The 19,246-nt window shown below is 41.3% G+C and overlaps 1 protein-coding gene across 11 annotated transcripts in view; it reads right to left on the bottom strand.

Annotated features, from left to right (window-relative positions):
* adgrb1a (adhesion G protein-coupled receptor B1a) overlaps window positions 1–19,246 on the bottom strand; it is a 433,081-nt gene that overhangs the window by 58,065 nt on the left and 355,770 nt on the right. For 5 of the 11 annotated variants that reach the window (XM_070551267.1, XM_070551266.1, XM_070551273.1 and 2 more), the window contains one exon: window positions 2,310–2,408. The exons of 3 other annotated variants lie outside the window; for them this stretch is intronic. In XM_070551267.1, the coding sequence (XP_070407368.1) occupies window positions 2,310–2,408 (99 nt within the window). Of the gene's footprint in view, window positions 1–1,949; window positions 2,040–2,309; window positions 2,409–13,787; window positions 13,848–19,246 lie in introns of all 11 variants that reach the window. 3 more of the 11 variants (XM_070551269.1, XM_070551272.1, XM_070551268.1) reach the window with 2 other exon arrangements.

Here is a 19,246-nt window from a genome sequence, read left to right as displayed (position 1 = left end):
ATGTGTGAAACCAAATTCCAGTCCAGTATGGTACTGCAAGGGACTGTACGGATGCTAATGTGTAAGCACCAAATGTGTGAGTTAAAACAAAACATCCATCCATCCATTATTGCCCGCTTAACCGGGGTCAGGTTGCGGGGGCAGCAGCATAAGCAGGAGGCCCAGACTTCCCTCTCCCCAACCAATTGGGCCAGCTCCTTTGAGGCAATCCCAAGGCGTTCTCTGGCCAGCCGAGAGACATAGTCCCTCCAGCGTGTCATGGGTCTTCCTTTCAGTCTCCTCCCAGTTGGACGTGACCGGAAAACCTCATCGTGGAGGCATCCTGACCAGATGCTGGAACCAGCTCAACTGGCTCCTCTTGATGTGGAAGCGAGGCAGATCTCCTCCAAGCCCCTCCTGAATGACTAAGCTTCTCATCCTTTCTCACACACAATTGTTTCATTAGAAGACTGCCTGAGCGAGGTTAAGCAATGGATGTCCCTCAACTTCTTGAAGCTAAATTACTCAAAGATGGAGATTTTACTGTTTGGTGATCAGAATTTTCTGGATGATGTGGTGAGTCCTCTTGGCCCTTCCATGTCATGTTATTCATCTGTTTGTTTCCTGTCGTTTAGACTACTGTTACTCAATTTACTTGGGCCTGGAACGGTCATCTATATCTCTTATATTACCATTTAATTTTCTAATGTTTCTGGTGGTTTGAGCACAAAAAATGCACTTAGGACATATAAGGGTTAAATAGACTCTAGCTGGTTCAAAATACAGCGGTGCTCTCTGACTGGCACCAGAAAGTGTGCCCAATCCCCAGTATTGGCATCTATTATTGGATCACTGTGTGCTGCAGGCTTCCTTTTATAGTCCTCATTTTTTATTTTAAATCTACTCATAATAGGCTCCACCATACATCACAAAATTACTGTACATCTACACTCCCGTTGAAAACATCAAGTCTAGCTCACAGTCTCTTAATTGTTCCAAAAACACCTTTGTTATGTTCTTGCTGTGTTTAGTTTCTAACTGCATTTTTGGTTCTTTTGTAAAACACTGAAAAGGTTTCTTTTTGACCTTGCTGACAGTTTTGTTTACCGGCTGTAAAATTCCTCAGAGCTGACGCTGATGGTGGCGTCACTTACTTCTCCATTTATAGACGGAGAAGGAAGTGACGGAAGTTGACATCCCCTTTACAGAGGGCAACAACGTCCTCTGCTACCCGTGGATAAATGGAGAAGGAAGTGACGCCACCATCAGCGTCAGCTCTCCCTAGCAGCAGTAATTGGTAACTATTTGGTGTTTTAAACACCCAATCCAACCCCTGAAAGCTGAGTGTCAAGCATGAAAGCATTGGGTCCCATTTTTAAAGTCTTTAGTATGACCCGACTAGGATTTGAACCTTGATCACCCAGTCCCGGAACAGATAATCTACTATACCTGTGTGTGTGTGTGTGTGTGTGTGTTGCTAATAAGGTGTTATGGGTAAAAGTGTTTATTCATTTTTTGTCAATATTGTGTTTATTTCTACTTTTTTTTTAACACCAGTTTGATAGTTTTCCCCTCATCATTTTGACTTTAATCTCAGAACTGGGGAAGAAAATTGTTAGTGGCTCCTAATATGCTGTTGTACATTTAAAAGACATACACACAAAGATAGATGTACAAGTTTTGATTTTTAAATCATACTAAGAAAAGCTAAACGCTAAACTAATTGGCACACTCACAACCACTTGACAGATAAAAAGGCCTGCTGTTTATGATGGTGTCAGCATGCCAGCGTACAAACTATGACATGAGATGAGGCATAGTCATCGTTCAGAGCACCATTTCTCTGGACTGCAGGAACATTTGGTGCTGAAAACATATAACCTGTCTAGTTAAGATGGGGATTTTTTCACAGAAGTTAAAAGTAGAAAATTGTGTTGCGATTAATAGAGTTGATCAATCTAGGCACTTACGGATCACAGCAAGGCGCACACACACAAATAATAACTGTGTGTGGCTGGCCTCTCTGCATACATGGAGTCCTTATTGTCAGCTTTGTGACTCTTTTGGGACAAACACACATACACACACACACACACCTTCTTTCAGTCATATAACACATAGGGATAGGCATTTACAGAAATAAAGTTAACACATTTTGTTTCAAGGAAAAGTGTGAATCTGAATGAAGTCGTGTCAGCTGAGCACCAGGGAAGAAAAATGACAGAAATAAAGGACAAAGAACAAATCGAGAGAGGAAGAAGGGAGGTAAAAACGGCAAAGGAGAAAACATAGGTAAGAAAATTTAAGGTAAAATAATTAGCTGGACTAACATGGCGTTACTGGTAGCTGTGGTGGAAACGTCAGCCGAAGAGATAACTCCGCACTTGGCACATTTGAGCGTCATATTGTACAGTGGCACTGTCATCTGACTGCAAAGTCAAATTAACACGCTGTAACATAAACAAACAGATACAAATGCACCTGCACATGGACTCACACAAATAAATGTGTGTACATGAGTACACACACACACACACACACACACACACACACACACACACACACACACACACAGTGAGTCAGTGTTTTTGCACTCTCTCTCTCTCTCAGGGCTGTGATCCTGTACAGGGTTTGGTGTGTGTCTGGGCTCGCGTGTGAGGGGACATGCCAACAGAGCCAAGTTAGTACCTTTCCAGAACATTCTGTAATAAATATGTTCTGCTTGTAACAGTCTTTATTTCATGTCTTTATTATGTCTATGGGATGGGAGTAGCATCTGGATGACTTATTAAAATATCACATGCTGGATGCACCTCGTTCTGGGCAGGTGCTTACTTCTGATTGGACAGAAAGACAAACTCAAAGTCAATGGTTCACACTTAGATCACAAACCCTCATAACTAAAATGGTGTACATCATCCACATTCTAGACAAAGGTCTATATAACAACCCCCTCACATGCTTATTCAGAACAAGTCCTGTTGGAATCATCAACTTGTGACTTTGTCACACATTTGAACATGTGCGTTTAATCAAGTCAAAACTAAGTTGGAGGAATTGATTGTCACCAAAAGCACCAAGGAGGAAGAGAATGTTAGGCTGACTAAAAAGGTCAGCCATGCTACCGGTTGGTCATCCTTTCCTGTCAAATATTTATTGCACACCAAAAAAGGAGATGTGGGGATGAGAATAAAGGGCTTGTACTTTATCTTTCTAAACAAAGATTGTGACGTCTCATTTGATCAATATCTCAGATTACTGTGTCACTTTGGTTCAATAAACTCTTTCAAACAAAATGTAACACACTTATACCCCTGCTGTATTTGACTAACTGGAAAAAAAATTTCTCAGAATAGCCCAGATTTGTGTGTTTGACTCACTGAGTGCAAGTCTGTAATCAATAATCAGCTGAATAAAAGCTAGAGTGGGCCTTGCCTGTTATTCCCCTTGACTCCACAAATGTCCTTACAAGTACACACAATAGGTATTTATAGGGCATTATTAAGACATTCTGTCATCTCATGCATAATTTGCAGTTCAGTAAACATTAAAGTTGTGAGGTTCACACTGATGTACTGGAGATACAGGCAAGTAATAAGAAACTAATATGTTGCTACATGGCCTTTAGCTGAGCAACAATTAGAGCCTATGAGTTGAGGGAATCGATTTCTGTATAGCCTCTGGACGACCAGATAAAAAAATCCTATAATGGTAGAAATTCAATTTCAAATGAAAGGGCAAGACAGCTGTTAAATGTACGCTACAGGCAGCAATATAAAAAAGCTATCAACACTTTTGAAAAAGAACATTTTCATGGACTTAAGAACTGGGAGGCAAAGGTTGCAGGTTGGGCACGTAGGCTGAGCTGCTTTAAGCTTCACTAAAGCACACGTTCCCTCTCCAAGAACATCATGTAGAAACAATGAGTGGTAAACAGATAAACAAATAAAAAGCTTTCATATAAGAGCTCAGTAATTTGATTAACCTGCAATTTACTGCCTGTAAACATGCATTTGCCAAGAAGAAGAGGTTGCATGTTTTTAAAACTAGACTGTGCCTGTTGGCTTTAATGGTTCTGGGGAATTAGCCTTTAATTTTTAGAGAAAATGAGGTTCAGTGACAAGGCCTGTCACCAAAGTGCAAGCTAACCTCGGTGACGCAGATGCTTCTGAGCCCTTAATAAGATTCTGCACAAACAAATTTCCTTCATTAAACGTGTTTCCCATTTCAGGCTTTAGAGCAGCTCAAAGACACGTAGATGGAGGCTGATGTGGATCACCAAAAGGCACTGCACATCTTCCCCTGCTTGTTTCTTGTTTCTCAGAAAGAAATGTCAACCAAAAGCTCACTGGGCTGTGAGATGGACACACAGAGTTTAAAAACAACTACCTGAATGGTACAACAAAAAACATCAACCAGTCAATCTTTTTTAGAAAGCACAAAGAATACAACTCAAAGTGCTTTACATGTTAAAATGACCCTTCATAACCGTTATTCCCATCCCTGCCACACCAACTTAAATGCATTATCATAGTCATACCCCCTCCTGTACACACACAAACACACACACACACACACACACACACACACACACACACACACACACGCACGCAGGGTTGTCACGGTGGGAAAATGTAACCTCACGGTTATTGTGACCAACATTATCATGGTTTTTGGTATTATCGCAGTATTTTTCTAAACGTGTTACATTTTCACACAACTAAATAAACCCTATATCAGGAAAATATTGTCCTCGGTTTGTGTCCTTCCAGTGAGCTTTGCAGATGTGGGAAAATGTCATCAGGCAGTAATCATTGTTAAATTCATAATTATTCTCAGAGAGAGACCAACTCTTATCTGCCCCTGGGAGCCCCGTAATGCATAGCGTCATTTCAACATGGGGGTGTCCGCGACACGGTTTATATGCAGGTAGCGGCGCTGCGGCTGCTTTATACAGCGACTCGTTGCATTCTCCCTCAACCCAAATCCTCGGATCACGCATTTTAGCTAAAACGCTAACGTTAGCTTGCCTTGTGTTGACTGTAGAGTTGTGGGTGATGGTCACGCAGATGTGTCATGACATTTGACGCGCTGCTGCCTTTCACAAACACTTTTTCCTGCATGTGCTGCAAACAGGATAGCCGTCTTCTGTCAACTGTCCCTCGGCATTCTTCAAATATTCAAAACATGCCCGTACTTCTGACTTTGTCTTCTTTGAGGCATAATAAATGTCCTGAGCACTGCCGTCTACCCCTTCGGCCATTATTTCAGCTTTAGCTTCAAGAAAGTTTTGGTTGTAAACAACAAAGTGCGCATGTGCCGCCGGTAACTTCAGCAGATGATACGGTGGCTGGTAAGGGTCACCTCGCCTACACCGCAGCCACGGTAATCCACCGAGATAACAGATTTCTTAAAAAACAAGACTGTTATTATAATTGTTAACTTTTTACCGGGGTTTACCGCTACACCGGTTACCGTGACAACCCTATATATACAAAGTTAGGAACATCAGTAAAACTGATTTTGGGCTGAGTTCAGCTGAGCCAGATATGGTAGAGCAAGGAAACACCATCAGAGGAGCCATCTGCCCCGGCAGCAGCAGGCCAATTGCAACAGCCGAGGTACTGACACAGGACACAAAGGGGAGGGAGGGTATAGGCCCGATCTCAACCCAAACACTACCCGTAGAGAACCGAGGCAGTAAAAGTTGACTGCCACCCCCAAAGCAGAGGGCCCCCACGGTGGAAACATTGGGAGAAAGATTAATATAGGTCAAAATATAAAAGTATCAGGAGCTAACATAATAGTAACATTAAGTAAATAAAGATTAAATAATACAATTATAATATTAAAATAATAAAGATTTAGAATACAATAGTTAAACTGTAAGCAATTAAAATATACAAAGCAAATAATCAATTTAAAATGAATATCAATCGGTTAAATGCCAGTGTTAATTTTGTTGACAGATTATTTTCGTCATTTTTTGTGATGAATTAAGTTTTGCAGACTGAAAAGAAACAAAAACATACATGACAATAAAGACTAAATTATAATGAATTTTGACTGACATTTTCATTGATGAATAAGGGATGACAATGAAAACGGACAGAAACAAACATCCAATCAGAAAATGGAAAAGATGGGAGACCGGAGAAAATAGGTTCTCAGTAAGTACTGGACTCTTATAAATCGCTGGGATATTCTTTAATTGGGAGAGGAGTCTACTACAGTATTTTTTACAATGACCTTCATGTACAGTGGCTGTGATCAGCTGAAACCTCCAAGCAGATTTACAGCAGCAAGATGCTTTCCTTTTCCTCAAAAGACTTCCAAAAATACTTCTCCAGACACTAAAATTTGTTGACTAGAAGTCAACTGGGAAGTAAATGGATTGTTTGAAAATGACTCATCTACTCAGATTACTTGACAAGCAGACTGTGGCACACAGCCAGTAAGCAGCAACAACGATCCAACAAAGAGGTCAAAGGTCTCTTTGTCTCTTGATAAGTCTGTAAGATACATAAACTCCTCCACTCGGGACAGGACCTCATCCCTGACCCGGAGAAGGCATTCTATCCTTTTCTGAATCAAGACCATGGTCTCAGATTTAGAGGAGCTGATTCTCATCCCAGCTGCTTCACACTCGGCTGCAAACTAGACTGTGCCTGTTGACGTCAGCCTGAGGAAGTTTGCAGCTGCAAACGAAACGTAGCGGGAAACAGGTAAACAAAACTGCTCTGTGCTTTAAAAAAGAACTACAGCATGCTGGTGTTTATATTTGTAGATGGTCCCTGAGTGCTCATGGCAGTTTTGTGGGCCCATAGAGCATGCTGGGAACAGAAAAAAATGAAGTTTAGCTTGATCACTACCTTGCTGTGATACCAAAGAGGTATGTTATGTTTAAAAATGAGACTCCAAACAGACGTTATTTAGCCGTTAATGTCAAATCTGTCAGCGTCTTGCCAACTTCACGGAAGTTTGTAAAATTTCCAACCTGGTGCACCCTGCGCCCCCTTCCGCCATTTTTACCTGCTATCGTAGAGGACAACAGTCATGATTCTGATGATTCAATTAGTTCAACATGTCGAAACACCCTAAATGATCATGAGCCCAAGGGAGAAAAAAAGAAAACAAGAGGAGAAAAAACACAACAGGGACAGAGGTATAGAAATGTTACAAAAATGATGATGTTATCATAACATTATTTAGCATCCTGGAGATGCTTTAGGACAAATCAAGCTTGTTTCTGACTATTGTAACGTCTGCGCATGTAACATATCAAAGGTCAAATTTTCACCGACAAATTGACCAGAAAGTAACCTTTCATTTGCAGACACGAGAACAACACCTGTCTGACTTCCAAAGCCAGAACTCTGCTCCAGCTCTTGTTATTAGACAAGAAGCCATAAACATCTTTGCTCAAGGACTTATGTGAAACTGCTGCATTTTCACTCATAAGACATCTTGAATTATTAATAACTTTACCACTTATGAGGTGAAATAATCATATGTGTTGAATGAACAAGATGTTTAAATCAAATGTTTTGTAACATCCAAAAGGGTCAGTTTTCTTCTATGTATTGATCAACATAGTAACCTTTCATCTACAGCATGAATTCACTTTCGGTTTGGCCTACTAAATCAAGAAGGTTCTGCTCAGTGCATGATGGCATTCCATAAAGACAAAACATTCAAACAAACCTTCTCACCCAAGGTTCTTGCACTCACTGTGTGAACGCCAGACGTCAACATTTTTCACTCTGAATTGGTGAATAACCATTTATGATGAATTAACAAGATGTTTGAATGAAATGTGTGAATAATCTGTGCTTAAATCAATGAATTTGAAATGAATATTGTTCTTACAATGATCCATTTATATCACAGACCAGTGCGTGTTTGATTTAACAAGTTAGTCATTGTCTACACTCATAGACATTACAATAAGATACTCATTAAGGTTAAAAATATCTTTGTATCTGAAAGAAGGCATGACCCTCTGAAAGATGTTGGTAAATAATCAGAAATGTGTCAAATTCTGATTTGCCAAACTTGGCCAGAAATCATAACAAAGTAGTTAAATAAAACAAGAATTACTTCCGGAGTAACTCAGTTTCCAGCTGAGCCCCGATTCGGCCAAATCGGGAAAGAAGCCTCTTTTGAAACAATGTCCTTTGACCTTAAGTCAAAACCTTTCTGCGAACTTGCAACTGATTACAGACACAACAGCTCTTTTAAGAGCTGTTTCAACTCCTACATCCACCTTGGACATCTAACCTGCAGACCCCAGGCTGCATCTCATGGCCGGGGAAGCTGAACTCAGAAGTAGCTACTAATCTCTAAGTATTGTGGTTTCGACGTCCGGTGACCTTACCACTCTGACCGCAACCCTTCGGACCGCAGGGAGCAACTCATACAAGGGTATCGTAAGCCTGCATACTGGTGTCTGATGAGGTTTGTATCAATAACTAACTCACTAGTTTATAACAAACAACACATTCCTTTACAGCCAGATTTCACAATTTATCTCAGATACAAAGAACGGTTGCTACAACATCAAGCTCCCATCACAACACCTCACATCCACCACACCACATCTCATTATTCATATCTGGTCATGTATAAATTATTAGTTTAGGAAAAATAATTAAATTAATTTTATTAACTGTATACTGACTCTGTCTGAATTAATACGAAGTGTGTTTATGGTCCCTGAATAAGTAAAAGTTACTAGAATCTTCTTATTAAACATTCAAAGATCAATCAGATTGATATTTCATATCTGTATGGAATATCACACCTTATTGGTCATAAATAATATGTTTTAATTGCTACAGTTTGAATAATCTGTGCCTTAATCAATATCTACACCCATACACATTATAATAAGATACTTATTAATGTTAATATTCATTTCACATGTGTTTTAAAACATTTGTAAAATGTCCTCACAAAGGGTTAGCCATCTTTGTATCTGAAGGAAGGCGGAACATCTGAGAAAGGTTTTTGTTAAGCTCTCAAATGTGTCAAAATCTGATTTGCCTAATTTAAAAGCAATTTTAATAACGCAGAATTTAGTTCCTTATTAATTCAGTTTGCAGCTGACTCCCAATTTGGCTAAATCAGGGAAGAAGCAATTTTGAAACCATCCTATCTTTTGACCTCAGGGCAAAGCCTCTCTGCAACGCTGCGGGTAATATCAGACAAAATGGCTCTTCTACAAGCCAAACAAACCGCCTTAGATGCAAACAAGCATTCCAGCTTCTTGTCATGACCTGGAGATATCTCAAGACTACACGGGTCATATCGGAGCTAATCTACGAGTTCCTGGTCCCTCGAGGTCCATGTCCATCCCGAACTCGTGACCCCCTGGATCTGAACGGGGATCTCTACACAAAGGGTATTGTAAACTCAACAGATTGTGTTGGATGGTTTTACAACCCAGACTTCACAAATTCTCTCAGATACTTAAAGGTTTTGCTAAAACATCTAGCTTTCATTCCAGCATTCCACACATCACATTAAGTCACTTCATATCCATTGCTACATTACATTCATATCTTGTCATGTATAATCATTAGTTTAGGGAAAAGAAATACATTCATTTTTATAAACTATGTACTTGAGTCTGTCTGAATGAATATGAAGTGTGTTTATGGTCCCTGAATAAGGAAAGTAACTATAATCCTCTGATTAAGCATTGAAAGATCAATCAGATTGATTTTTCATATTTATATGGAATTATCACATCTTACTGGTTATTTTAGTATACACTCACCTAAAGGACTATCAGGAACACCTGTTCAACTTCTCCTTAATGCAATTATCTAATCAACCAATCACAGGGCAGTTGCTTCAATGCATTTAGGGGCGTGGTCCTGGTCAATACAATCTCCTGAACTCCAAACTGAAGGTCAGAATGGGAAAGAAAGTTGATTTCAGCTATTTTGAGTGTGGCATGGTTGTTGGTGCCAGATGGGCCGGTCTGAGTATTGCACAATCTGCTCAGTTACTGGGATTTTCACCCACAACCATTTCTAGGGTTTACAAAGAATGGTGTGAAAAGGGAAAAGCATCCAGTATGCAGCAGTCCTGTGGGCCAAAGTGCCTTGTTGATGCTAGAGGTCAGAGGAGAATGGGCCGACTGATTCAAGCTGATAGAAGAGCCTAACCCTCGTTACAACCGAGGAATGCAGCAAAGCATTTGTGAAGCCACAACACGCACAACCTTGAGGCGGATGGGCTACAACAGCAGAAGACCCCATCGGGTACCACTCAACTCCACTACAAAAAGGAAAAAGAGGCTACAATTTGCACCAGCTCACCAAAACTGGACAGTTGAAGACCTAAAAAATGTTGCCTGGTCTGATGAGTCTCCATTTCTGTTGACACATCCAGATGGTAGAGTTAGAATTTGACGTAAACAGAATGAGAACATGGATCCATCATGCCTTGCTACCGTTGTGCAGGTTGGTGGTGGTGGTGTAATGGTGTGGCAGATATTTTCTTGGCACACTTTAGGCCCCTTAGTGCCAATTGGGCATAGTTTAAATGCCACGGGCTACCTCAGCATTGATATATATATATATATATATATATATATATATATTGGAGTTGTTACTTCATTCAGAGTAGGGATTGGGGCGCCAAGGAGTAGTCTCACCTACGGCAACAAATTGGGTTGGGCCTGCCCTGCTGCACTGCTCACCCTTTAACTTTACCTAAGTTTCTTTTTAATTATTAAATTGTATTTTCTGCCATGCTGGTGGTGGTCGGAGAGACCGGTGGTATCCATGCTCGGCAGCCTCATCTCTGTCAGTGCGCCCCAGGGCAGCTGTGGCTACATCGTAGCTCATCACCATCAGTGTGTGAATGTCTATGTGAATGGATAAATGATACACTGTAGTGTAAAGCGCTTTTGAGTCCTTACTCTGAGAGGCGCTATACAAGTGCGGGTCATTTATCATGTATGTTGATTTTAATGTTATTGCTATTCTTACTAATAGAAAGCACATTAAACTGCCTCTGTGTATGAAATGTGCTACATAAATAAAGCTGCCTTGCTTGCTTGAGCATGTCCTGATTTAACCAGGCTATGGATATGTACTAGGAAATTGCCCTGTAGGGTCGTGTGTGTGTGTGTAAATGGTAAATGGTCTGTATTTGATATAGCGCCTTCTAGAGTCCTGGAACCCCCCAAGGCGCTTTACAACACAATCAGTCATTCACCCATTCACACACACACATTCACACACTGGTGGTGATGAGCTACAATGTAGCCACAGCTGCCCTGGGGCGCACTGACAGAGGCAAGGCTGCCGAGCACTGGCGCCACCGGTCCCTCCAACCACCACCAGCAGGCAACGTGGGTTAAGTGTCTTGCCCAAGGACACAGCGACAGACTGAGCGGGGCTCGAACCTGCGACCTTCCGATTACGGGGCGAGCTCTTAACTCCTGTGCCACCATCGCCCCATGTGTGTGTGTGTGTGTGTGTGTGTGTGTGTGTGCGTGCGTGCGTGTGTGTGTGTGTACCGGTCTATAAATCAAAGTGAGGACCAAAACAAGTTTTTACCTGCAAACTGAGGACACTGGAAGCAATGTGAGGGAATTTTGCTGGTCCTCACTTTGGGACAATGCCACAGAGCTCTGCTGGTTATTTTTAGAGGTATGGCATGAATTAAGTTTTAGTTAAGGGTTAGGGTTATGAGTAGACTGGTTATGGTTAGAGGTGGGGTTAGGGTTAGACACAATTCAGTCACTAAAGTGAATGGAAGTCACTGACAATCCTTGCAACGAATGCTAGACTCTAGTGTGTGTGTGTGTGTGTGTGTGTGTGTGTGTGTGTCTGTGTGTGTGTGTGTGTGTGTGTGTGTGTGTGTGTGTGTGTCATGGTGGATGGCTGCATACTGAGCCAGGATTCTCTGGAGGTTTCTTCCTGTTAAAAGGGAGTTTTCCTCTCTACTGTCGCTGCATGCTTGCTTAGTATGAGGATTTGTAAAGACTGACACTAGTCAGTGACTTGATGCAACTTGCTGGGTTCCTTGCATAGGAAACTCTTTACTGATTGGCTTAATGACCTGGGGCCTAATTTATCAAGCTTGCTTACACACAAAACGGGGTCGTAAAACTGTATGAATAACTTTCCACTCAAACTTTGGGATTTGTAAAAGAAAACATGGTGAAAAATTTTGCTTGTAAGCAAGATATTGTGTTCCGGGGTTTTTGTTGCTGTGGGAAGTTGTTTTATGATTCTCGTTGACTCTGGTGTGGACTTGAATGTTCTGCACCAACGTTAGAGCATATGGACCAGCGTTTGCCCTGTTTTGTTGACTTTCTCCATTTAAAAAAGAATAATTTACTTGGAGTGTTTACTGCATCCAATTGGACTATAACTCATCAGTTGCCCACGCTAACAATATATTCTAAACTCCCAACAACTAAAAAACACAGCAGAAATCTAATAGTTTCCGATGGCTATTTCTGCCGGTACAGTCCAGTCATGCAGAGAAGTCTGTGGTCTTTGTATGTATGTATATATATATATATATATATATATATATATATATATATATATATATATATATATATATATATACAGTATGTATGTAAATAGAAATTCACAGGTGGATTCTTTGTATCTGCTGAAAATAGACCATGCTTTATGTTGTGGCCTAGCCCCTCGTAGACGAGTTGTAATATGAGCAACGGCAGCAATATCATCAATAAAGGCTAGCTAATCAATGTGCTGTCATTCACAACACCTATTGCTGCCTTTGATAAAGCAAGATATTTAGTATGGTGTTTGCTTTGGTAGGAAAGACAAGTAAAGTAGAAAGACTGACTTGGAGAGTCATGTCAAAGCCTGGAGAGCACCAGGTAATTGGTCTGTAGATCATACAACTGAAAGAGGGTGGAGTTTATTTTCACAATAACTATGAAGGAATTAAGAGCTCATTAGGCGAATAGTTTATAGGCACACCTGGCAGTTTTGCACGCTTTTAGCACCCCCTAGTGACCGTTACTATCTGTGAAACCTATTCACTTGCTGTGCGTTCGTTTATTTAACACCTTAATCTAACTGCTGAAATGTCTCCTTAGCCTTCATTAGTTTTACAGGAGCAATTTATAACTAAATGAAACACATCAGCTGTGTTTGTGATCTAAAACAAGCAGAAAATGTGATGTTAATAGACCACAGCAACAGGTATGTCAGCTAAAGTTGTTTTAAGTGTAGCAGGCGCCAGACCGTCACTCTTGTAAATGCAGTATTCTGACCACAGATGCCAGAAGGGGTCTGAGAGACATTTCTTTAACCCATTAAAGGCTAATTTTAGCACACACTCTCTCTAAATAAATGTATTTAAAAATATGAAAAGGCTACATATTATCCCTTTAACCGTGTTCCTTTACATTATTGCACTTATTTACTAAATATAATTTAGTTACATTTAGAACCTTACTGGGGTCAAGGTAATTTATTTACACAAAAACACTTGCACATTCATGGCAGTCATTCAAACTGGCACACGGGACTCTCAACCACATTACCAACAAAGTATTAGTAATATTACTATACAACTAATGTGTTTCTAAAAGACTGATTGTTATATGATGTTAAACTACATGGACCTGAGGCAGTCTCATGTTAGAATTCATTTAGCTAATAGGAGGAGCAGGAACCAATAGATCAGTAAAAAAGTAGTCAGGAAGTAAACCAATCAGGGTAAAGGAGTCAGCTTGTTTGAGGTGTGCAGGGCTAAAAGCCATCAACTCAAAAGGGTATCAGAGGGGCAGATATTTTTACCCAATCATTGATGAGATTAGAGGGGGCTTCAGACACTGATGTGTTCCTGACTGGAGAGCCCTGAGTGAGAGAGAGGGGATTCTGTGCAAACTCAAACATGACATTTCAGACAACAGAACAAGTACAGTCCAAAAGAGATCATCACATAAAGCAGATAGAGGAATAAAAAATGAGAGAGATAGAGAGGAGGGAGCATGCAAGGGAGGGAGAGGGGGAGGGAAAGATGGAAAGAGAGAAAGAAAAGGAGAGAGCAATTGTATGCAACAAATCCAATGAAGACAGAACAGCCTTGCAGAGTAAAGGGGAGCAGAAAGCTCTATTGAAAAGCATTTTAGTAACCAAACTTAAGTTTGGTGACCTTTGACACCAATTGTTAGTGTAACACAGTGTATTTCTATTTGTGCAGATAATTCTGTCCTCAGAGGTTTTACTTGGGCGGTCATTAAACACAGAAACTCTGTGATCCTGGGGTTAGGGAGGAACCAGCTGTGTTCAACTACCCAGAAAACGCTAATGCTGATTGAACTCCGAGACATAAAACATAGAAGCCTTATGGGAGGCCTCTGTTTGCAGAAAAGGCCACAGTTGGCTCCTCACGCAAAAAAAGAATATACTTTTTTTTTTTACTTTATTCCTACTAGGTTTCAAATGTATGTTTATGTTTATGTATTTAGCAGACACATTTGTCCAAAGCGACTTACAAGTGATAATCGGCATGTTGCCATTGAGGCTAACAACAACAACAACAACAACCAATTTCCAGTCAGTCGTAGGTGGCAGTGAGGCAGCATGATGAATGAGGTACGATTCAAACCAGGCATGTGGTTTCTCTGTGATGCCCATGCTAGAGAGAGTGGACAAAAGGAAGCCATGGCTGACAGTGTCAAATGCAGCCGATAGGTCGAGCAGGAGAAGCACTGAGGATTTGGCAGTCGCTCTAGCTTCCTTTAAGGATTCCCTCACTGCTAACAGAGCAGTTTCAGTGGAGTGGCCCTTTGTGAACCCAGATTGGTAAGGGTCAAGCAGACAGTTTTGTGAGAGGTTTTCTGTGATCTGCTTGAAATCCACCCTTTCAATGATTTTGGACAGAAAAGGGAGGAGAGAGATAGGATGGTAGTTCTCCACATGATTTGGAGGAAGAGATGTTTTTTTAGCAGCGGTTTAACCTGAACATGCTTGAGAGAGGTGGGAAATGTACCAGATGTCAGTGAAGTGTTGATCACATGTGTGACTGCTGCGGCTACTGTAGGAGCAATAGCTTGGAGCAGCTTAGTTGGAATGGGATCAAGTGGACATGTAGTAGGGCGGCTGCACGTGAGAAGCTTGGACACACAGTTCTCAGTGAGAGGGGAACAAGAGGAAAATGAAGCAGTAGGGCTTGAGATGGTTGGGCTAGAAGGAGTTTGTGGTAGCGAATGATCAGGAGTGGCCAGTTGAGTAAACTGTTTGTTTATAGCTGCCACTTTGTCAGTGAAGAATGAGGTAAAGGTGTCAGCTGATAGATTGTTGGTAGGAGGTGGAGACGGAGGGGTGAGCAGAGTTTTGAATGTTGAAAATAGTTTCTGAGAGTCAGTAGAGCTGAGAATTTTGTCAGTGTAGAAAGCTTTCTTTGCATCAGTGATGCTGGCAGAGAATGAGGACAGTAATTCATAAAATTTCAGTTGATCACCAGGATCTCTTGTTTTGCGCCATTTCCGTTCTGCAGCTCTAAGATTGGTGCGTAGAGACCGGAGAGTATCATTTAGCCAAGGGTGCGACTGAGAGGATCTAGCAGGTCTAGTGGCTAAAGGGCACAAGTTGTTAAGACAAGAGCAGAGTGTGGAGCAGAGTGACTTGGTGGCATCATTCACTTCATAAGCAGAGAATGTGCTGGGAGATGGAAGAGTGGAGGCAACAAGAGAGGAGAAGTGGTTGGGTGCCAGATTGCGGAGGTTGCAGCGGAATGAGACCATTGGGGAGGAAGCAGTGGACCTCCCTTGTAGAGTCGTGCTGAAATGGATGAAGTAATGATCGGAAAGATGCAGCGATGTGACAGATTGTGTCTATGGCACAGTTTCTGGTGAAAATGAGGTCAAGTGCGTTTCCAGCTTTGTGAGTTGAAGGATGTTGTACTATTTTTAGATCAAATGATGTTATTAGTGAAAGGAAGCCTGATGAGCTGGGATTGTCCAGGTGAATAATAATGTCTCCAAGGACCATTGTGGGATAGTCGTGCTCAGGATGTAAACGTAAATGTAGTTGCTCTGACTGATTCAGATCACAGAGGATAGCACAATACCCTCTTTTAATAATAATAATAATAATAATAATAATAATAATAATAATAATAATAATAATAATAATAAAAGCTGCAAGCAGCATCGTTCTGCCCTCGCAGCTCTGCGCCGCTCCGGCCTGGCCGGCATCTCAGGGCACCCGTGCGCATCCACGGAACAGAAAAATCGGCCACCCCGACACCAGAAACCGCGAACGGTCTCCTTGTCTGCGCCTCACCCTGAATCTGCATGTCTTTTGAGCCCACCATTAAATTACACATGTCACCACTAGGGGATACTCCATCACTGCTGGTGTGATGACACAGACCAAGTTTAATGCTATTCTGCACACGTTTTTTGAAGTTACTGAAGGTTAAAGTTATCTAGGGGGCGCTATGACAAATTACATAAAATCCCATTGAGGTCCTCTTAGGGAGTCAAAGATGGCTTTGTGGTAGTTTGGCATCAATCAGACTTTACATGTGCTTTCTAGAGCCACAGAGCTGAAAGGGGGAGGAGCTAAATGATTTGAACCAACAACAACATCAATGTGTTTGGTGCAGTGCAGTCACATGATGACACAAGCAAAGTAAAATGCCATTCTGACCCTGTCTATAGAAGTTAATAAAGTTTGAACCTATCTAGGGGGCGCTGTGACCATTTACAACTAAATCCCATAGAGGTCATCTTTGGTCATCAAAGATGGTTTTCTGTTAATTTGGCATCAATCAAACATTGCATGTGTCATCTAGAGCCAAAAGGCTGTAAGTGGACAGAGTTGAAGTGATTTGAATGAGTGAGCACATACATGTGTTGTTTGCCATTGTGAGATGATTCCCACCATGTTTGATATAGTTTGGAGTTTTTTTTGCAGAAGTTAAAAAGATTTTATTGTATCTAGGGGGTGCTGTCCCAAATTTAGGAAATATTCCATTTAGAAGTTTGTAGGTTCACAACAATCATTTGTGTGCAGTTTGGTGTGAATTGCATCATGCATGTGTTATTCAGGGTCTAATATCTGTTAGGGGGCGGAGCTAAAGCAATATCAACCAATGACCTCATGATTGTGTTGGGTGCCTTTGTGTGATGACATATAGCAAGTTTGGTGCAGTTGTGACCTCATCTGTATGAGTTATTACAGCTTTAAAGGTATGTAGGGGGCGCTGCGGTGATATTATACAACGTTCACCAACCGTTTGTGCCTCATTGGCTAAAGGGCATGATTGTTGATTGTCATGTTCAGTCTCGTGCAGATCGGAGGCTGTTTGCGGAAGTTACAGTCAAACGCAAGGTCACGGCGTCACACCAGAATTTGCCATGGCATCAAAGCCCCTCCCTTTCTGGAACGCTATCAGAACTGAATGGTCATTACAGCATCATGCTGTCATGTTCACTAAATTAGAGGGGACAAATATGGGCATTTCACCATAAAACAATAGACTTCCTGTTGTCAGGGGGCAGGGCTTAGGTGATGTCAGCTATACACATTGTCACTGTCTTGAGATGTGGTCAGTGATCACACAGACAAAGTTTGATATGGATCTGATCATGCACGTGGGAGTTATTACGTCAAGTAATGTAATGGTGAAAAGTCAAAGTTTGAGGCTTAGCCACGCCCACACCTTTCAACTTTTGAAAAATCCGACGGTTGAATTTTTTCCCCTATGTCTTAAGAGTATATAACAGAAGGTTGAAGGTGATTGGTGAAAAGGGCAATGGGGCATCACTCTCCAAACTACATGTGCGAAAACCACAAAACTGAGTACTTGGACCAAAATGGCCGACCTCCTGTGCGACTTTGTGCTTGGCTCCAAGAGACTTTTCTGTAGGTCCTGAGACACTACATTAGTGTACCGAATTTCATAATCCTCAGTCAAAGCATGGCTTGGGGCTGACAGTTTTAATGGTCCTAGGGGGTGCTATTTCTGAAAATAGGCCACGCCCACAAACCTATCATGTCCATTTCTATTGGTGGTCCAACTAGGATCACTCACTAGAGAATCTGTAGCAATATCACGATAACTGAGGAAATGAGAGGCAAACGTATTTCCATGGCGTGATGGCGAAATTCGCCATGCTCCCAAAGCCCCACCTATTTTCAAAACCTGCCAGTACTGGAGACCAAGTGACCTCAACTTGTCTACTGCTATTTGCCAGGGATTGCTGGTGATTGGGTGAAATTAGTCCAAAAGGGAGCTGTGAAAAGAGTGGTGTGGCGACAGGTCAAAGTTTGAGGCTTAACCACACCCATACCTTTCAACTTTTGAAAAATCCGAAGTTTGAATTTTTCCCCCTATATCTTAAGAGTCTATAGCAGAAGTTTGAAGGAGATTGGTGAAAAGGGTGATGGGGCATCACTTTCCAAATGACGTGTGCGAAAACCACTAAATCGAGTACTTGGACCAAAATGGCCAACTTCCTGTGCGACATTGACCTTGGCTCCAAGAGACTTTTTTGTAAGTCCCAAGACACTACATTAGTGTACCAAATGTTTTAGTTCTCAATTAAAGCACGGCTTGGGGCTGACAGTTTTAATGATTCTGGAGGCGCTATTTCAGAAAATAGGCCATGCCCACCAACCTATCATGGTCATTTCTATTGGGGATCAGACTAGGATCACTCACCAGAGATTTTGTGGCAATATCATGACAACTGAGGAAATGAGATGCAAACGTATTTACATGGAGTGATGGCGAATTTTGCCATGCTCCCAAAGCCCGCCTTTTTTGAAACCTGCCAATACTGGATACCAAGTTACCTCAACTTGTCTACTGTTATTTGCCAGAGATTGCTGGTGATTGGGTGAAAGAAGAAGAAAAAGAAGAAAATATCATTTCTATAGCGCCTCTCAAGATAAAAATCACGAGGCGCTTCACAAAAACAAAAACAAAAAATATAAAAATTGTAAAAATATAAAAAAGCATTTCGAAAATGTTTAAAAATATATTTAAAATGAGCAAGAATAAGCAATTGCAATTTAAAAGAAGAAATGTTAAGAAAGAGAGAGAGTGAACAGGAAAGAGGGAAACCAGTGGATCCTGAGGAAGGTGGAATAGGTGGGGAGAGCAGAATAAAGAGAGAGTGGTGAAGAAGGTCATACAAAAGCCAGCTTGAACAAGTGAGTCTTCAGCTACTTTTTGAAGGAGACCACTGAGTCCACTGATCTCAGGCTCAGGGGAAGAGAGTTCCAGAGTCTGGGGCCCA

Source organism: Nothobranchius furzeri, chromosome 5 (assembly GCF_043380555.1).
Source record: "Nothobranchius furzeri strain GRZ-AD chromosome 5, NfurGRZ-RIMD1, whole genome shotgun sequence".
NCBI lineage: Eukaryota > Metazoa > Chordata > Actinopteri > Cyprinodontiformes > Nothobranchiidae > Nothobranchius > Nothobranchius furzeri.
Note: the sequence above shows the minus strand (reverse complement) of the source record. Positions and strands in the feature narration are given on the sequence as shown.